This window comes from Poecilia formosa, unplaced genomic scaffold, assembly GCF_000485575.1.
Source record: "Poecilia formosa unplaced genomic scaffold, Poecilia_formosa-5.1.2 Scaffold444, whole genome shotgun sequence".
Lineage (NCBI taxonomy): Eukaryota > Metazoa > Chordata > Actinopteri > Cyprinodontiformes > Poeciliidae > Poecilia > Poecilia formosa.
Genome location: NW_006800383.1, coordinates 338393 through 358372, shown reverse-complemented (window position 1 = coordinate 358372; position 19980 = coordinate 338393). Strand labels below are relative to the sequence as shown.

At 34.7% G+C, this 19980-nt stretch overlaps 1 protein-coding gene across 4 annotated transcripts in view; it reads left to right on the top strand.

The window, feature by feature from the left end:
- Positions 1-19980, top strand: part of adam11 (ADAM metallopeptidase domain 11) — a 34650-nt gene that overhangs the window by 4215 nt on the left and 10455 nt on the right. For all 4 annotated transcript variants that reach the window (XM_007577514.2, XM_016663776.1, XM_007577513.2 and 1 more), the window contains exons 3-15: positions 2412-2488; positions 2785-2848; positions 10035-10117; positions 10880-10937; positions 12440-12497; positions 13319-13452; positions 15099-15173; positions 15254-15325; positions 16634-16800; positions 17770-17854; positions 17929-18019; positions 18971-19022; positions 19313-19412. In XM_007577514.2, the coding sequence (XP_007577576.1) occupies positions 2412-2488; positions 2785-2848; positions 10035-10117; positions 10880-10937; positions 12440-12497; positions 13319-13452; positions 15099-15173; positions 15254-15325; positions 16634-16800; positions 17770-17854; positions 17929-18019; positions 18971-19022; positions 19313-19412 (1116 nt within the window). The remainder of the gene's footprint in view (positions 1-2411; positions 2489-2784; positions 2849-10034; positions 10118-10879; positions 10938-12439; positions 12498-13318; positions 13453-15098; positions 15174-15253; positions 15326-16633; positions 16801-17769; positions 17855-17928; positions 18020-18970; positions 19023-19312; positions 19413-19980) is intronic.

Sequence of the window (19980 nt, the reverse complement as noted above, 5' to 3'; positions counted from 1 at the left end):
AGAATGCAGCAAGTCAACAACAAAACGCATCTCTTTGGCAGCAGCCATTGGACAACCATACAGCGGTAAAACCAGCTGACCAAACATGCTTGAGCTAGTTTGGGTTGCTAGGCGACGGGCTGGGGTTGCTAGGTAACAGGTGGTTGGCTAGCTGCTGTTCTGAAGCAGAGTTTTAATCTGGAAAGAGAGAGCGATCGCTGTTGGACATCTTTCCTCATCAGTGTTTGTCGTGAATCCTCAAAAAAATCAGATTTTATCCATTTCCTTCACTCCTCCACACTCACTTTTTTTTTCTCACATCCCTAGTCACCTTTTTTTTCTTTCTTTTGACAGCGTGAAATATTTGACAAATTGGTGAGTCGTTGGAGTGAGTTTTTATTTGGGATCAATGCCGTCCTGAGATTCATGGTTTTGAATCTTAAAGGTTTCTGCTCTGCTGCACATAACAGGAATAATTCTTACTTTTTACAAATTCTCCACATTTTTGTGAATATCTTTTAATTCATCCTAGCTCCTCTCTGTCCTGTACATACATACTGTCCATATATTGTCTTTTTTGATTTATAAGACACTCTGGTAGCCATTTGTAAGATTTTGTGGATCATAGTGTAAACAAAAACAGTAATTTATTCAAACTATTCCAACAACATTGCCCATAAACAGTAATAATAAACTAAATTTAAAGATATTCCAAAAATCCCCATTTACATTGAGGTAAATATTTATTTCTCCAAAACAGTGACATTTATTTAGTAGAATAAGTGTTGCATATTTATTTACCTCTTTAACAAACACACCATCCCTACTGTGAGGCACGGTGGTGGCAGCATAATGCTGTAGGTCCAGGAAGGTAAAAATTAATATTAACACTAAACACTAAATTTTCTTTATTTTGAAGAAATTTTTATTAATTTATTTACATAGCAACAATTCACAAAACCAAAAATGCAAATTGTTTAGTCTAAAAAGCCAAATTTTGTTGTTCTTGATAGATTTTTAAAAGCAAAATAAAAAAAAGTTTAAAACATACAAGAGAGTGAATATTTTGTTAATAGGTAATGTATATGAGTATGTAAGCAAAATAAATACACAAAGTTTTCACACTCCTTTATTTTTGAGGGTCATTTGTGTGAATTTTGTCCCACAATGCAGAGCAAAAAATGTCGTGATAAAATAACTCCAGCTGTTCTACTTATTCCAGTCCTGGTTCTCCTACAGTCAGGAAATAATTACTCAATTCCCCGGTGACGGAGGAATATCGCTCTAATTTTAATGTTTCTGATGAACAGAGAGAAACAGAAAATTACTGAAGAGTAAAAAAAAAACATTTTACAGTTTAAAACTAAATCATCTCAATCAAGTTAACCACCAAAATTCATTAAACTGAACATAAAAAAATAGCTTGTGATTTTTATCACACTTCAGACTGTTGCTTTACCAAAAGAAAAACACACAATTTCTCTTTTTTGGTCAGAGGCTGAACAAAATCATGCCAAAAACTATTAATCTGTAAGAGAGCAAACCTGCAAAAATCAAATATTTTTCTTCCAGACGCCACAGATCGTCATCAAGTTCAACAATATTTTGTTTATAAAGCATCAGGTAAAACCGAAACCAGACATCCAAAGAAATCATAGTTCTTCCTTTAACATTTTATCTAGAACTGCTAGCAATAATTTTTTATTAAAATATATATTTTTATTCTTGTGCTTCAATAAACAGAGTAGTTTAGTTCATTTTTGGATCCATGAAACAATATTTCTGGATTTACTTTGGTGCTATAGAAGCACTCATCTGTTTTTTTAAATTAATTAATTATGTTAAATTTAATTAATAACCACTTAAAAATTCATTTAACTTTTAAATTATATCATGGGTGTCCAAAGTGTGGCCTGCGGGCCATTTGTGACCCTTCAAATGTATTTGTTCGGCCGCTGCCCGCCGGCTAACAATGGTAAAAAATTTGGTCAACAATTAATGACCCAAAAAGTCTTGAAACTGTCGGGTTAAGGCAAAAGTCTGAAGCCTTTTTGTGTTGTGAATCTTTAATGATGTAAAAATTTAATAAAATTTTGCTTATTGTTGAGCAGTTAAAACTAAAATAAATAAATACATAAAATAGAAAGCCTTTATTTCGATACAAAAAGTGTTCCATACCATTTAGGAAAAAAAATAACAAAACTAACAATAGACAAACTTTTGCATTTTTAATTTAATTAATTTTAAGTTTAAAAAATAGTTAAAATTTACAAATTTACTGAATTAAATCAAACTTATTAATTAATTTCTTTTATTTTTACTGAATTAAATCAAACGTTTTAATTATTTATTTATTTATTTTTTACTGAATTAAACGTTTAAATGAATTTTTCTTGATTTTTTCCGTTTATTGTTGTTATTTTCTCTCCTAGCCCATCCATTTGGCCCAGAGCAGCTTCCTGGTCGAGGCATTTGGCACATCCTTCACCCTTGACCTGGAGCTGAACCAGTAAGTAAACTGGGCCTGTGACCCATCTGATCGTATCCTTACAGCCGTCTCTTACAGATTTGTTATTTTTCTGCTTTACACTCCCCCACACTCTGTACATCCTCTGTTTCTGGAGCTGCAGGCGACACAACACTTCTAATGTCATAAATAAAAGCTTATAAGAGGTTTTTAAATCTATTAGAATAAATAGATTCTAATATTTATTCTGGACTAAAAAAAGCCCAGAGTAATCATTAAATTTAACTGAGTAACGACAGCAGTGTTTTATAACCGTTTAATTTACCTTTACTTTACAGCAACCTCCTGTCTACAGACTACGTGGAGCGTCACTTTGACAACCGGGAGCTGTCACAAAATACGGTAAGGTTATATAAATATGTGTATTATGGAACTATGTGTTACCATGTGGCGTCTATAAAATGACAAACTACTTAAATTACTTATTTTTTAGGTAGCTGTATGACTGTGTCTGCATGACATGGTGTTCATAGTGCCACAAACAGAAACACTGCTCTTAAAAACATTCCCATTTGAAATGGGTTTCTTCAGGACGACACTTAGAAGTGGCATAATTTAACGCCTTGAAATTGGGCCTCTGTCTCTTTAAGAACTCCTGCTCTTTACGAAACTCCGCCTTCAGGAAGTCATCGCAACATGGCTGCTGGAACAACCTTTAACAACCTCTTTACCAGCGTTTCACAGAGAAGTAGCTCGTAAAGTTAAATTTGTAAACTGCAGCTCTGAGGAGGAGCTGCGTCTAGAAGGCGGGGCTAAGTCCACCCAGGCGTTTTCAATGGTTGCCGTGGAGATTAAATAACTTCTCAAACATGCATGAATGAATCAAAGCAACACTCCAGGTTTGTTTTTGATGAGGGAATAACATTACAACATGAAGTAAAGCATAAAAACGTTGATTTTAATCGATACTGCCCCTTTAAATCAATGACATCCTGGAGGCCTGTTGTTGGCACTCAGCCTGCAGCGTTTTCACCACTAATGGCTTCGTGTTTTCCTCCGTTTTCTTCATCTCTAAATCAACACCGTAACATCATATCTGCTGTATCTGTACTTGAAAAATGGCTCTTAGTTGCTCAGATTGCAAGTGGAAGATATTAAGCTACGATCTGGTATCGACTTTTGCACCTGGTTTCTTGTCAGCTTTATTTATCACAACCGTTATTTGTTTATTGCTCTTCCTGTCAATTTTAGGTTGAGTTTTAGAGTCCAGGCTTATGAAAATGAGAGCATATCAAAGGATTAGTAATTTCAAATACTAGAGAAGCTGATTAACTTAAAGAAAATGAAACATGCATCATAAAAGTAATTTAGTTATAGTTATTTAAAGGAGTTACTAGACATGCTGAAAATTGTGGCATTGGATTTCTGCAAAAATATAAAATCTTACCAAGTATCTTTGGTCTAGTTTCTAGTGAAATAAGGCAAAACAAACTTACAAGTAAGTTTTCAGCAGGAAATTATAGCTAATATTGTTTATAAAGTATTTGTTCCACATCATGTAATAAGTGAAATAATCTGACAGTGCTTTTTAAAATAAAAAATAAGGAATTATTTATCTAAAACAAACTTCTATTTAATGCTGAAAAGCTACTTGTAAGTTAGTTTCGTCTTATTTTAAGTTTAGAAAGATATTTTCACTAGAAACTAGACCAAAAATCCTTGTATAATACTCTGTTGTTTATTTGGAAAGCCACCATTGTTCTTTATGCCTTAATTATCCAAATTTTGCAACAAAAGCAGCTCATATGCAACATGTAGACTAAAAAATTAGATAAAAATCCTTTATTTCTGCAGGTGACAGGGGAGTTTTTATTGCACTCAAGGCCAAAAACAATTAAATTATTAAATGCTTTTGCATTTCTGAAGTAGCTGGATGCTTTTCTTTTAAGCTTGAACTCATGTGGCGTTTTATTTTCTCCAGCCTTAAGAAATGGCATTGAATAGCAGCTTTTTGGTACAGTTTTAGAGGCACTTATGGGTCTGGCTCTGTCTGCCTTTATCCATGCATCAGATTAAAATAAATCCCATTATTTATTCCCATCAGAGATTTTCAGCTTTCTCTACAAGCGTCTCATTTATGCCTTGTCCTCTGCTGTATTTTAATCTCCAGTCTTGTTTTCTCGCTCGTCTCTCTGTCGCCCTTTTCTGCTGAAAGAGCCACCTGACCAATCAGTGAGCGGTTGCCATGGCAGCCAGCAGTCAGGAGCAGAACCACTCTGGGTCTATTTTGTTTCAATCATCCGTCACCCAGAGTTGTTTTTTTTCCAGGGGGAAGAAAAGTCTTAATTTATTTATTTTTTCTGTTTGTATTCGGGTGTTTGGACCAAAATTGCAACGTTTGTTACATTTTCAGCTGCTGCGGTTTGCTTTCACACTGCACTTTGTCAAATGAACCAAAGTATAAAGACAACCTGTTCCCCTCCTCGCCTGTGGTGGCGCTGCACCAAGAACCGCTGAAGGAAACAACACTCTAAGAAAGACTTCTTTCTTCATGAAATGTAAACAAAAATGGAGCATAGTCATATTTTAGTGGTTGTAGGATCTTCGCTTTGTGTTTGGTAAAAGATGGAACCATTTCTTTCTTGGGTTTGTTTCGGTTGTATTTACCCAGAATGCCATGCACTCTAGTCCACTTCCTGCTTTAGGAGCTGTCTCCAGTCCGCTTGGCATTCACATTTGCATTTGAACCGCACCAGCGTTCACTTTTATTAAACCGAGACTTTTTAGGCGGACCAGAGTTTCTTTTTTGTCCGGATCAGAGGTCGATTGCACATTCACATTTCCCCAAACGAACCGAACTTTCTAGACAAATTAACTAGAGTTCAATTAACACAAACTTAACCTGACCAGTGGAAATTTGAGCAATACCCAAAACCCAACAGACATTTTCTTAAATGAATGAATGTTACTTCAAATCAGATAAAACTGGAACATTATGGAAATGTTACAAACCGTCCTGATTGCAGTGGTTGTTTTCTTTCTTAGGATACAGACCTGAAGTTACAGGTAGTTTTTGCTTTTTAAGTCGTTTCTTTTTCTTCTAAAGCTTCATCTGTCTGTTGTAACCATTCGTCTGGTCCTCTGAGAGCATTAATGCTGAGTGCAGGCTTTCAGTGCACTCTAACTTCTCTAATTCTGTTAGTTGTCAGCTTCAATCCTCTTATTTCTGAAGATTATAACTGTTGCTGTCCCTTTCTGAGTTCAAGCTATTTCGTCACTCTCTTCAAATGTTGTTCTGCTCGTGTTTTGTTGATGATATTTTACCTTTTATGCATAATTTTGTATGCATGGGGCTTATTTACATGAGTGAGTGGCCATTATTTGTAGTGCACACATAACCTTTGTGAAAAGCCCTTTAAGTTCTTCAGTCAGTGTGTGTCTGCTGTGTCAGGCAATTTGATTTCCTCCATTTAGCCTCGTAATCCTACCTTTTATTTATTTATTATCCTGCCCTGTGCTAAGTGCTATGAGCTCTCTCTCTGTCTTGTATGACTAATGAAAGTATTTTCTTTCCTCCGAGAAGTAGTGGTGCGTCTATGTCTGAAGGTTTAAGAAAATAAAAGTACTGAGATCCACATATGCTTACAGTTTAGGCTGAAAATGTAGGATGAGGCTTTGGTTGGTTTTAAAAAGTTACAGTAAAGTCCTTTTTATTTTGTTTTTCACTGTGTAGTGGAGTGTCGACCTGCAAATAACAATATAATGTCAGACTTTAAATATAAATCTGATATTTTAAATGCTGAAGTCAGTCAGATTTTCTCAAATAGGTTGAAATGCAAGTGAAAATAATTTGAATTTGTGGACAAGTCTTCATGAAATCGGTTGACCAGCCGCTCTATTTGTTGGATCTGTTCAGTTGCTTGTAGCTCTTTGAAGGTTGTTGGTGCCAGACAGACTGGTCTGACTATTTCAGGAACTGGTGATCTGCTGGGATTTTCACACACAACCATCTCTCAGGTTTGCAGAGTGGTGCGAAAAACGGAGAGCGTGAGCAGCTGTTGTACGCAGGGAAATGTCTTGTTGATGGTCATAGGAGAATGGAGGTTACCAGTTTACAAAGTGATAATAAAAGCCAACAGAAGCTAAAATAACCACTTTTTGCAACCAAGACATGTGAAATATCATTTCTAAATGCAGAGCAGGGTGAACCTTAAAGCAGCTAAGTGCCACTCCTGTCAGCTTGAAGCAAAAACTGGAACTACAATTTACAAAAACTTACAAACATTTTAAAATGAAACACGAGAAAGTTGTTGCTTGGTCCAACAATTCTTAATTTCAGCTACAGGCGACCTACCAATGATTCAGTCTTCTAGCGATGGTGTAATTTGGAGTAGGTTTGAATCTCTGAACTGTTCAAAATATGTTCATTACATTTTTTGAACAAAGTCAGTCTGCCTATTTTGAGCTCCTTTCAGAATGAGCTGTTTTAAGGCATCTTGTCACTTTAAATCCAGATAATCCCGTACTGGCCACGCCTCCCAAATCAATGCTTACACTTGGCATTGAAAAAGCTACAAAGAATGTATGCAACCATACATCTGTGAAAAGCAGAAGTAGAGCCTCCTGCACAACCAACAAGACTGCAGCAAATGGTTTCACTTATCTTTTCCAGCAGCCATTGTACAGTGAATACAGTGGTGAAACCAGATGAAGAAATGTGATTATTTATATTAAGCTTTTCTAAAACGTAATTTAAATAATCAGAAACTTATGGAAGCCCAAACTCTTCTCAGTAAGTTAAACTTTACCTCATAAGCAGACACCTTTGTTATAATTTTTTTAATGTTATTTTTTTAAACAGACCCTTGTAACAGATTGTGTTTTTGCACATTTGTTAAGAAAATAGTGTTTGTATAAACTAAAATGTACACTATTTTGTTTCACCCATTTATGTATAAATGTATTTAACTTTTTTTTTTTTAACTTTAGCTATGTTACTTTGTGGATTTGCAAAACGTTAACGCCAATATTGCCAATGTTTGGAGTTATTTTATATGATTTATGGATAAGTATTCCTTTATTGTTTTTTCTTTAATGTAAAATAACATTACTCATTGTGTTAAAAATGTTATTTGTTCAAAATAAAGTACATTTAAAACAATGTTGTGGAGCTCCGGTTGGGTTGCTAGGTGACGGGTTGGGTTCCACTGGGGTTGCTAGGCAACGGCGCAGCGCCAGTTGAATGTGACGTTACATTCCGGAAGTTTTTAAAACAATTTTTCAGACCCCAAAAAACATGAACTTATTGCCAAAACACAACTGAGTGGGTTTTTAAGTCGCTTGTCCTGTTTTTAGAAGCTGTAGAAACCCAAGTGGAAGAATATAAAAACCTGCTAAATGCTAATTTTGTATAACAGGTCCCCTTTATTTCCATATTGTAACCATTTTCTGATGACTGTTTCTGTCAGGAGATGGTAGTAACTGCTACGGTCCCCAGATATCACTCCAACAGAGCGTTTTCGGGATGTGGTTGAACAGAGGAATTGTGTCGTAGCCAAAAGATTTGCCAAAACTGCCTGTTTAGTGTCAACTGGAGTCTGTCCAATGAAGAATAAAGAAAGTTCTGGAAGCAAAAAGCAGGACCAGCCCAAAACTAGCAGCACCTTAGAAAAATATCAGGACATATTTGCTGCTTTAATTTTTTTATAGCATTATCTGAGCTGACTCCGGTGACTTACTGAGGTTCATTACCAACAACTGAAACTGACACATGGAAAGATGAGTGTATACTATTACATTCCCAGTTTCCAAGAATCCACAAACATATGCGAGTGTAATAATATTCCTCCACTTTAAGCTTCTTAAAACTGTAAAAACATGCATGAATTTATTGAGTGGCATCACAGAGCGTCCCTACAGATTGTCGTAATCTGAGCATATCTGCACGCCGAGTGCAGAGACGGCTCTGAAACACTATATTGAAAACATGATCGTCCAGTTGGAGCCCTGCAGGGGATTATGAATAATCAAGTGATAGAATCTGGAGGCGACGGTTTTACCTCTCTCCACTTCAGCCAAACTGAAATGTCAACCCAGACCGTCGCTCACACGGTCGCAGTTTACTGGAAACTTAAATATTAATCAGCCAAAACAGAAATGGTTTCAAGTGAGTGGATATGCTTTTAAATTTTGCTTTTTAGGTCACATTTTCTTTTAAATATTTTAGATATGCTAAATTAGCTAGCAAACAGGTGAATCTTTCTGCAGAAAAACATGCATCGGTGTGCCTTAGCATTTTAAACAATTTAACTGGTTTCAAGGCTTCGTTTTGACAAAAAAGGCGATTCCTAAAGGGGTTGAAGTAAAACTTGTTAGCAAAAAAACAAATTTACTTTATTTTTAGACTTTTTGTTTAAGCATTAAACGCTACATCTGAGTCCGGTTGCCAAATCCGTTTTTGCCCCTTTTTTGTACCCACATGTTTCCATTTCATCTCAACCTACTTCCATGTTTTCTCCACAAACTAAAACTTAATGTAATTACAAAACACTTCAGTTAATATTTAGCTTTATTGTTTTGTTTTCTGAACATTTTGCATATAAATTTAGCATATTTCCTCTAACTGTGGTTCTGATTCCAGTTTGGGCCACTCAGTTGAATATGACTGATTATAAAAACAAAATAACTGAGTGATTAGTTTGAAATACTAAACCAGATTTCCTCACTGTAGACTTTGGATAGGATGTGCAAAATTACTTTGAATCATTAAATCAAATATAATTTGATGTCAAAATATCTTATGGTAAATAGGTCCGATTTGTAAATTTTTACTTTTGGGTACAAAAACTGCAACTCTACAAAACTGCAAAGGAACAAACTGACTTAAAATGATGAAAAACACCAAAGAAAATTTTATTTTATCTCCCATAAAGTGATTCTCATTGATGAATTGGGTGCTGATCTATGAGGCGTCACTTTGGTCTCATCCTTATTTAACTCTTCTTGTGCTTTCAGGTAGAAAAACTGGCTAAAAATAAAAGTTTTTACTTCCTCCAGAAAGTCTGGAGAAAGCTAGCTTCGGTTAGCGACTAAAACAAATCCCAAACTAGTGATTACAAATTATTACATTCAACAGGAATTCAACCTTCTGGTTTTAAACAACCTGAAGGAGACGTTATAACTGCAGAACATTTATTGTGTGCTGCAGAGTTAATGTCCTTCAAGATTTCTTATGCAATCCGCCTCAGTATCGTGTTTCACGCTGTAACCTTGGAGCAGATTGTTATGCGACTGACAGTCTCAGGTTTTTTATGCAGTGACTGAGCAGAGAGGTGAACGAAGACGTTCTGCATTTTCCTATTTTTAATGTCTTTGTAATTGGACAGTAGCTTTCTTTCTAAGTTGTTCTGCAGTAATTGATCTCCTTTAGCACACACCCACCCAGCTGATGGAAAATACCTGCCAGGTGATCGGCGGCAGCACAAGGTTCTCGGACGGGCGCTGGTTTCATTTTCTGAAATTTGACATGAACACGTTACAGGAAGATGGAGGGTTCAGTGTCTCGCTCTAATCTATTATTTGTTTTCAGGGCGGAGAGCATTGCTACTACCATGGACGAATTCGGGGGCTGCCCGGCTCCTGGGCCGCGATTTCCACCTGCCGAGGCCTTCAGTGAGTCAAACACTTCAACAAAAAAATTTTTTAAATTCATTTTAGTTTAAAAAAAAGTACATTTTCACCAAAAAACCCAGAAATGTTGAGATTTAGCTCAGCATTTTACAATAGAAAACAAGGAAATTTCTGAGTTTGAAAAGTTGAATATTAGCTAGAAAAAAACTTAGAAATTTTTAGATTAATTTCAGAAATTAATCTAATCTACAGTTAAGTTTAAATTTTTGAGTTTTGACATTGTTTTTTTCTCAAATCTGTCTGAGATTAATCTAAAACTTTCAGGGTTTTTTTTTTATTATTTTTAAAAAAATTTACTTTTCAAACTCAGAAATTCACTTGTTTTTTCTATAATATTTTTTAGATTAATCTCAAAATTTCAGATTTTTTTTCTTGCAAATTTTTGACTTTTCAATTTCAGAAATTGGCCTTTTCTTTCTAGAATATTTTTGCAGATTAATCTGAAAATTTCGGATTTTTTTCTTGCAAATTTTTGATTTTTCAAATTCAGAAATTTACTTTTTTTGTAAAAAAAAAAAAATGTCTTAGATTTTTCTCACAAATGTTCAGTTTTTGTAGCTCAGAAATTTCCATTTTCATTATTTTTTTAGAACATTCCTGAGATTATTCTCAAGGCTTCTGAGTTTTTCCTCACTGTTATTTATGGCCCTAATACTCCTAGCCCTGCTGAGTTGAGCATGTCTAATATTTAAACTGTTATTTAAATTTTTAAACTGTTAAATGTCTCATATTTTACTTTTTCAGGGGGATGTTTTCTGACTCCAACTTCTCTTATGGGATTGAACCCGTCGGTAACGGAGAGGTGAGTTTGACTTTGAACCAGCATGAGCAGGGTGTCTTAAAAAGTCTTAAATTCATGTATTTTTAAAAAATATTTAAGTTGACATTAAATAAGTCATTTACTACATTTACTCAATTACATTTACTTGAGTAGCTTTTTTTGGAAAACATTTCTGCGCTGTACTTTTTACTTTTTACTTGTATTTTCTACCCTCTGAATGAAAAACAAACATGTTTTAACCATAAACAGTCACACACCTGCAGTTTTTGTTAAATATAAGTTTTATGTTGAATAAAACTGATGTGGAAAACATTATTGTGTTACTTTTAGTTACTTATTTGAATTATCATTTAAAAAATACCAAAATTTCAATTTAACTTTATATTTTGGTCCATCTAATTATGTAGTTTTTAAATATTAAATGACTGATCATTTGATTGTTACTCAGTACTTGAATATAATTTTTACTAAATACTTTCTTGGATTCAGGTCTTAATAATGGACTTAAAAAGCCTTAAATCTGAGCTTGTGAAGCCCTGATAAACTCTCTGGGTTGCTAGCAGAGCAACCGCCTCGTCTTTCCGTCTCTCTGGATGATTTCCCGTTTGTCCAGACGCCATTAATCTTTCTCTGAGCTTCTGAATGGAAAAATGCGCCGACACGTTCCTCCTCCACTGAGCCTCATCCTGGTTTCTGCAGCACAGAAAGTTTGAGAGGCTTTGCTCAGACCTGATTATAAAATCCATGTCACATTGAGAGAAATGGGAGTGACTGAAAGCAAAACAACGGAGCAGTCGGAGCTTTTCTCCCATTAAGAACCGCAGCAATCGAAGTGCGGCTCAATTACACGGAGAGACGGATTGATGGTCTCTCAGCTCGTCATAAAACTCCTTCGCCTCGCTGCTTTGCTTTTTGTCTCAGTTGGGTCATTTTCATAAAGTATTTATCCTACCGCCATGGCCAGAACTTGTTACAGCCATTATGACGACTGCATGGCTGATTAATTTTGCATTAGTGCACTTTCCTCTGTGATCTGTGTTTACCTCACATGGGAGTGTTTTCTTCACACTGCTGGTCGTGAGAAGAGGGAGAGTTTTTTATGCTCAATGTTTAAAATGTTAATTTCTACAGAGCCTTCTTTGTTCATGTGTATTTAGTGGCACTACAAAATGTGTTTTATAACCTAAAACCAAAAAAATCCACTGAGTTTTTTTTAAAATTACAAATTAAAACGTGATGGTTCCATGTTTCAGCCTTGTGGCACTCCAAAGAAAGTACCATAAAATGTTTTATTTTACTGTATTTTTCTGTAAAATATACGGTACATATTGCAGAAAATGTATAAATTTAACTTTAAATAATGAATCTGAATGGAATTAAAACAAAATTTACACAATGCATGTAAGTTTTAATCTCCTGAAAAAATAGCTTGAATTAGAAATGTAGATGCATGTTGCATATCTTTTTCCCGTTTAATGTTTATTTTGATTTTATTTTTTAAATTTGTCTCCTTTCTGGAGCAGAAAGATCACATCGTGTATCGAATGCCTGACATCGACCTCTTCTCACTTCCCTGTCCAGGTAGGAGCTGCGTTTCCGATCAGATATTAGAAATATTTATGCAAATTAAAGTGGAGTTAACAGATAATATTACTCAGAGTAACAAATATGCAGGATAAATCTGCTGTGATTTAATTCTTATGAGGTTTAGATGTTTATCTGTAAAGTCGAAGAGTTCCTCCTACTCTGCAAAAATCAATGATCTTACAAAGTATTTTTGGTCTAGCTTCTTAAAACACTTGAAATGAGATGAAACTAACTTTTCAGCAGCATAGAGGAGTTTGTTTTAAGTCAGTAGTTTCTTAATATCAATAAATTATTTTGCTTACGACATAATTTTACTTCTAATAAGTGAAATAATCAGGTAATTCCACTTGTTTCATGAAAAGCTACTACATTTGAATCAATATTAAGGAATTATTTGCTCAAGATAAGCTCATACGTCTGGCTGAAAAGTTATTTACCAGTTAGTTTTGTCTCATTTCAAGTAAAATAAGATATTTGTTGTAGAATATAGACTAAAATTACTTGGTAAGATTTTGTTTTTTTGCAGTGTTTCACTCCTTCTGTGAAATTTTTAGTTCTGTCCTTGAAATTGAGCTAAAATGATAAAATATTCTGCCACTATAGTTTAAATTTTCTCCCGATTTTGTGTGTCCTCGTCACCCTCCTGCTATCAGGTTTGTCCTCCTCGCCCTTGCCTCCTCTTCCTCTCCTCATTAATCTCCTTCCTCCTCCCGCTGCTTGATATCGATCTCTTCTGCATATCAGAGGACTAAAATACACAGTTACATGTATCTGCACTGATGACTCTTCGCTTTTCTGCTTTGTGCGTCTCGCAGGATGCTTCATGAACAGCACAGAGGGGCGAACAGATGGTCTCTCTGGAGGAGATGGCGAGATGAAGGATGGAGACAACAAGTCTGAAGAAGAGAAAACTGTTTTCACCAGAGGCCGGAGGCGCTCCAAAAGACAAGTTAGTGTTGATGCATCCGTACCTCCAACAAGTGTCAACAATGAACATAAATTATAAAAAGTATATTATGCAGTTTATCTTATTTTCTCAGGACGATTATGCAAAAATTACCTAAACAAATTGAAAAAGGATTAGGATGCACAAGTTCGACAGCATTTGTGTGGTAATGTTTGGGCTAGTATGCTAATTTTAGCCCTATTATAAAATAGGGCTAAAATTTTAAAGTGTTAATGTAGTGTGCTAATGTAGTGTGCTAATGTTAGCATTAGTGTTCTAATGGTAGACCCAGTTTGCTAATATAAGAGCTAGTTTATTAAAGAAAGTGTTACCTGGAGCTAGTATGCTAATGTTAGTGCTATTGTTAATGTTAGTGTGCTATTGTTAGCATTGGTATGCTAATGTTAGCATTAGTGTGCTAATGTTAGCATTAGTGTTCTAATGGTAGACCCAGTTTGCTAATATAAGAGCTAGTTTACTAAAGAAAGTGTTACCTGGAGCTAGTATGCTAATGTTAGTGCTATTGTTAATGTTAGTATTAGTGTGCTAATGTTAATATTAGCATTAGTGTGCTAATGTTAGACCCAGTTTGGTAAACCAAGAACTAGTTTGGTAATGAAAGTGTAACTTTGAGGTTGTATGCTAATGTTAATGCTAATTTTAGTTTTACTGTGCTAATGTTAGCGTTAGTGTGCTGATATTAGACCTAGTTTGCTAATGTTAGTGCTATTATAAGCATTATTGTGCTAATGTTAGCTTTAGTGTGCTAATGTTATTGTTAATGTGCTAATGTTACAGCTAGTTTGCTAAAACTAGCACTGGTTTACTAATGAAATTACTTCGAGCTACTATGCTAATGTTGGTGCTATTGTAAGCAATAGTGTGCTAGTGCCAGCTTTAGTATGCTAATATTAGAGCTAATGTTAATCTTAGTGTGCTACTGTTAGCATTGGTATGCTAATGTTAGCATTAGTGTGCTGATGTTAGCATTATTGTGCTGATGTTTCTGTTAGTATGCTAATGTTAGCATCGGTGTGCTAATCTTAGTATTAGCATGCTAATGTTAGGAGTTTTAATTGATTTTTTGGATTCGTAAAGTTGAAATTTCCCACTACAAATGGAACCCAGTATCAACAAAGCACCAGGTTGGATTAATCAATGCCCAAATTTCACTGGTTCTACTTTAAGTTTACCATATAATTTATTAGAATTTCTGGTGTTAATGACTTTTAACTCTGTAAGTTTTGAACTATTTCTGTTAAAGAATAAAATTTTCCAACTTTAGTGCATAATTGAGCGAGTATTCAATTTAAATTCAAGAATACTTTATTGATTTAAGGCTCTGCAGCAGTTTGACATCAAGATGGTTTCACCTCCAAACGTTTATTTACTCGTTTCAGAAATATGTTATATTCCTTTCAGGCTGTATTTAGACACAGAAGCTGGAGTTTAAGCAGCTTTCTGCTTTATAAATGTTCTTGAAGTTGAGTTTCCCTCTCAAGGACAGAGGTAGAGTTTCACCATTGTCAGCAGGTGTTAGTCTGTCCACGCAGAGCGGCTATTGGCTGCACCTGCTGCCTTTGCTTCATGTGTGTCTGAAGGTTATCATCACATCTTAAAGTCAGGGTTTGTGTCTTTGTCTTCCCCAGGTGAGGCGAGGCCAGCGCACCGTTCAGACCGAGACCAAGTACATCGAGCTGATGATCGTTAATGATTATGAGCTGGTAGGTGAGCGTTATTCTCACCTGTTCAGACAGGTGAGAAGAGCCGCTAAATGATGAAATCTCTGTTTTGTTTCTGTTAGTTTGTGCAGCTCCGCAGGTCGACGTCTCAAACGAAGATTTTTGCCAAATCCGTAGTGAACATGGCCGACCTGGTGAGAAATCTCTTCATTTAAAATGCTTCCACTGCGAACTTCTAGCATAAAAAAGACACAAAATGAATGAGAATTTAGAAATGTTTTGTCGTTTGTCAAGTTTTACGCCATTTATTTTTATGTCTTTAATGATTGTTTGCGATGCAGATGGTTGGTTGATCCTTTAAAACTGGCGAAGTTTTACTGGTTACCGTGGAAACCAATTAATCAACTCGAAATATTGGAAAAATCAGCGGTGTCAGTGATTTTGTAAAACAAATTTACAATTTTTTTTTCTTTAACCACACCTATTTAATTAACTCAAATTAAAAGCTGAATTTTAAAAAATATATATTCTGGGTTATGTTTTACTACTGCAATAAAATTAAATAAAATTTAAAAATACCTTATTAATCTCAAAGGGAAATTATAAAATTAAAATTCATGGATTAGAGCTGGTATCAGTAAACTGCTTTCTGCAGGATTTAATTGTATCTTCAAATTATCAATTTCATTATCAATTTGTATTAATTCTGTTATTGAACAAAAAGTGGGGAAAATATTAAAGCTAACAATCTCCACACTAAGAAATATTTAGTTTTTTTTTTTAAAGATCATTAATTAGAATTTATTGTGACAACAATAAACCAAAATCGTGATAAGAAATTCATCACTATAAATGATAAATGATACGATATGATATCCCCACACCTTTAAATCTGAAATTATTTGTATTGGTGTTGAAGCTTTATCAAATTTTAAAAATGTAAATAAAAAAGCAATGTAAGAATAGTGGGAACAAAAAAGTGCAAAGTAATTTCAAATAAACATAAGAAGGAAATTAATCCATCTGTGTGGAAATAAAATGAAGCGATTTTAACTTTATCTGGAAATGAAGCTGAAGTAAAATGATGATAAATGTGTTTCTGGAAAGTTTTAGAAAATGATTTCTGTCTGATTTTTATTGAGATGAATGAAATGTAAATATATTTGGTCCAAGGAAGGCTGCAGATAAACATTAGACTTATAGAAAAATGAGGATTGTTAGGAAAATACACAGAAATGTTTATGTTTCTGTTCATTCTTGAAGGTTAATATGAAATTAAATGGGTTAAAAAAAATCAGAAATCATTAAAATACCTTAAACATCAATAAGTTATCCTAATTCACGGCAGGTTTTTAGTTAAATCATCTTTGGTTTCACATTTCCTCTCACAGCTTCATGCAAGCTGAATATTTATTAATCAAGCTGATTAAAATGATTAAAAGGTGAAGATGAATCAGATCCTCACCTGTTGCGTAATCCTTCCTGGTTAACCCGTTTTTCAGATCTACAAGGAGCAGCTCAACACCCGCATCGTCCTGGTAGCCATGGAAACCTGGTCGTCTGAGAACAGGATCGCCATCGGCGACGACGCGTTGCTCACCCTGAGAGACTTCATGAAGTTCAGGAAGGAGAGCATCAAGCAGCGCTGCGACGCCGTGCACCTCTTCTCGTACGTTTTACTTTTATTTTTATTTATTTTACTGATCACTGAGGGCTGCAAAGAAAAAAAAAGTTTAAATTACATGAATAAAATTGTAATATTGCAAAAATAAAGACATAGTGTGTTGAGAATAAAATCGTATGAGAAGAAAGTCTTATTATTACAATAGGAAACTTATAATATTACAACTTTTTCCTGATGACGTTATTCTGGAAAAGTTATTTTATTCTCATATTATTTCGACTTTATTTTTGTGTGACTTTATTCTCTTAATAGTAAGACTTTAATGTTGTAATTTTAGGACTTATTCTCTAAATATTTTGTATTCTCATTATTTCAACTATTCTTGTACAACTTTATTCTCATGATATTACTTTATTTTTAGAATATTGTGACTTTCATGTAATTGTTTCAACTTTATTCTTGTATTTTTTTACTTTATTCTCTTAATAGCAAGACTTTATTGTTGTAACATTATGACTTTTTCTCATTATTTTGACTTTATTCTTGTATGACTTTATTGTCATGGTATTATTGCTTTATTGCTATAATAGCATGACTTTATTCTTGTATTATTATGACTTAATTGTCATTATTTTGACTATGTTGTTGTGCAACTTTATATCTCTTAATATTATGACTGTATTCTCTTAATAGTAAGACTTAATTCTTGTAATTTTAGGACTTTTTTCTCAAAATATTTTCATTCTTCTCATTGTTTCGACTATTTTTGTACAACTTTATTCTCATGATATTACTTTATTCTTATATGACTATTTTCTTGTAATATTATGACTTTGCTCTCATCGTTTCAACTTTATTCTCATTATTTTGACTTTATTCTTTTTATTTTATAACTTTATAAATAAAAAGTTATTTTATTTAAAACTTTTATTTTATTTTGCTTTCTCAGCCCTGATACTCCGTCGTACTTGTTGTTTCTGCTCTCATCCCGTCTCGTCGATGTTTGTTTTTCAGAGGGAGGACGTTCATGAGCAGCCGCAGCGAAGCCGCGTACATCGGGGGCATCTGCTCCCTGACGAGGGGCGGCGGCATCAACGAGGTGAAGGAAGAACTGCAGCGTCCTGCAGCCGCCATGATAGCTTTCCCCTGATTTATTTCTGTGTGGCTCCTCAGTTTGGCAGCGTGGGTCCGATGGCCATCACTCTGTGCCAGAGTCTGGGGCAGAACATCGGCATGCTGAGGAACAAAGAGCGAACAGCTGCAGGTAATTCATCACTGATCTTAGCCGAGAGCTTTAAAAACAAAATGTCCAACCAAGAGAACGACTCAAATTTAACCCTCCTTACACCTTCATGGCTGTTTTACTTTTCCTTTGAGAACTGTTTATATTGCCTTTTTTGGCATCATTTTTTAATCACAACTTTACATGTTTGAGGTGAGAAAGTAATTTTATTTTATCTACTGCAGTGACACACCATAAAATCAGAGTAAGGAAAAGTTAAATTTATCCAACCAGGACTGAAACAATTAATCAAATTAATCATGATGAATTGATTATTCTAATAAGTAAAAGGCCAAGATTACCATTTGTTGAAAGATCTAGTAACCAGAACTATAATTAAGCCAACAAAAATACATTTTGCATTAAAAAAACCCCCAAAAAAACCAACATATTTGCTGTAAATCTGTTTCACACAGAAATCCTTTAGTTTCATGCAAAAAAGAAAAAAAGAATAAAATCAGTTTTTCTACCAATTATTATTAATAAAGAATTAACATGTTATCACTACACTGGCTGAACTTTTCAATGTTTATGTTCAAAGTATTTTTTATCCACAAACGCTCAAGCGTTCATTAAATGAATGCTTTTACTGCATTTTAGACAATAAGATGATTATTTTCTCCTTTAGAAATGGAATTGAATTATTTGTTTATTTGAATTGTCTTATTCTAATAATGTATAAAATGTGCTTAAAATCAGATTAATTTTATCTGATTTTTCTATTACCGGTAATTGACGGGATAATCCATTACTAAAATGACTGAAACCAATAAAACATGTAAAACGAAATGTTTTTCTGACTTTGTAAGTGTAGATTTTGCATTTCTAAAACCTGAAACTGTTATTACTTTGACTGGTCAGTCAGTGTAAGCTTAATCTCTGTAGAATATATTGTATTTATTTTTAATCACATTAGTTTTTGTGTTTGTCCAGGAGGCTGCAGGTGTCCAGATCCATGGCTGGGCTGCATCATGGAGGACACTGGGTACAAAAGACTTTCAGGAAAATAAATGTTAACATAACGTGTCTTGCAAAAATGGAGCAGCTTCTTCCACGTTTGCTGTGTTTCCTTATGTGATTTGTGACATTTTCTTCTTGTGCAATGGATTTACATCGAGACTAAAATACAAACAGTTGGACTCTTTTATTAATTCACACCTTTAAGTTTTTTTTCTGCCTCATTTTTTTTCCATGTCCATTATCCTCCTTTTTATTGAGCTACCATGTAAAATCCTAATTAAATTCATCACTTGTATTTTTGCCTGCATCCATCAGCTACTACCTGCCCAGGAAGTTTTCCCGCTGCAGTATTGACGAGTACCTGCGCTTCCTGCAGCAGGGAGGAGGAAGCTGCCTGTTTAACAAACCCACTAAGGTGATTCAGCTGGCGGCTCTGTTACAGTTTAAACTGGGGATGGAAGTTATTGATTAATGAGTTAATCTAAAGTCGATTGATCTTATGTATCGACTAATGATTAATTAATAAGTGGTCATTTTCTTAAAAACCTGAGTTTTCTCATAACACCCCTCAGAGTGTGGCTACGTTTCTCATAACATGCTAACTGTGTTAGCTGCATTAAATACTGGCTGTATGAACATAAAATTGTGGTTTTCTCTCATTATTACATGTAGACATATTTATAAAACGTAAAACAGGAACCTCTTAGGTTGCTGAACAGTTTAATAAAAGATGGAAAGAATAATTCCCCGTGAACAGAGAACTGTTCATACAGAACAAGTTTTGCTCTTGAAGGATTGTGAAAACGTCGCTCCGAAAAAATGCAACAAGAAGCTTTTCGAGTGTTTACATTTTAAAGCAGAACCGCATAAAGTGCGTTTTACATCCCACACCGGACTCTTTCTGGGTCGTTTCTCATCTCTTTCCGGTAATGGCCCCGCGGCCGGTGTTCTATCAGATAGCCCTACGCTGTCAGGATGGCCTA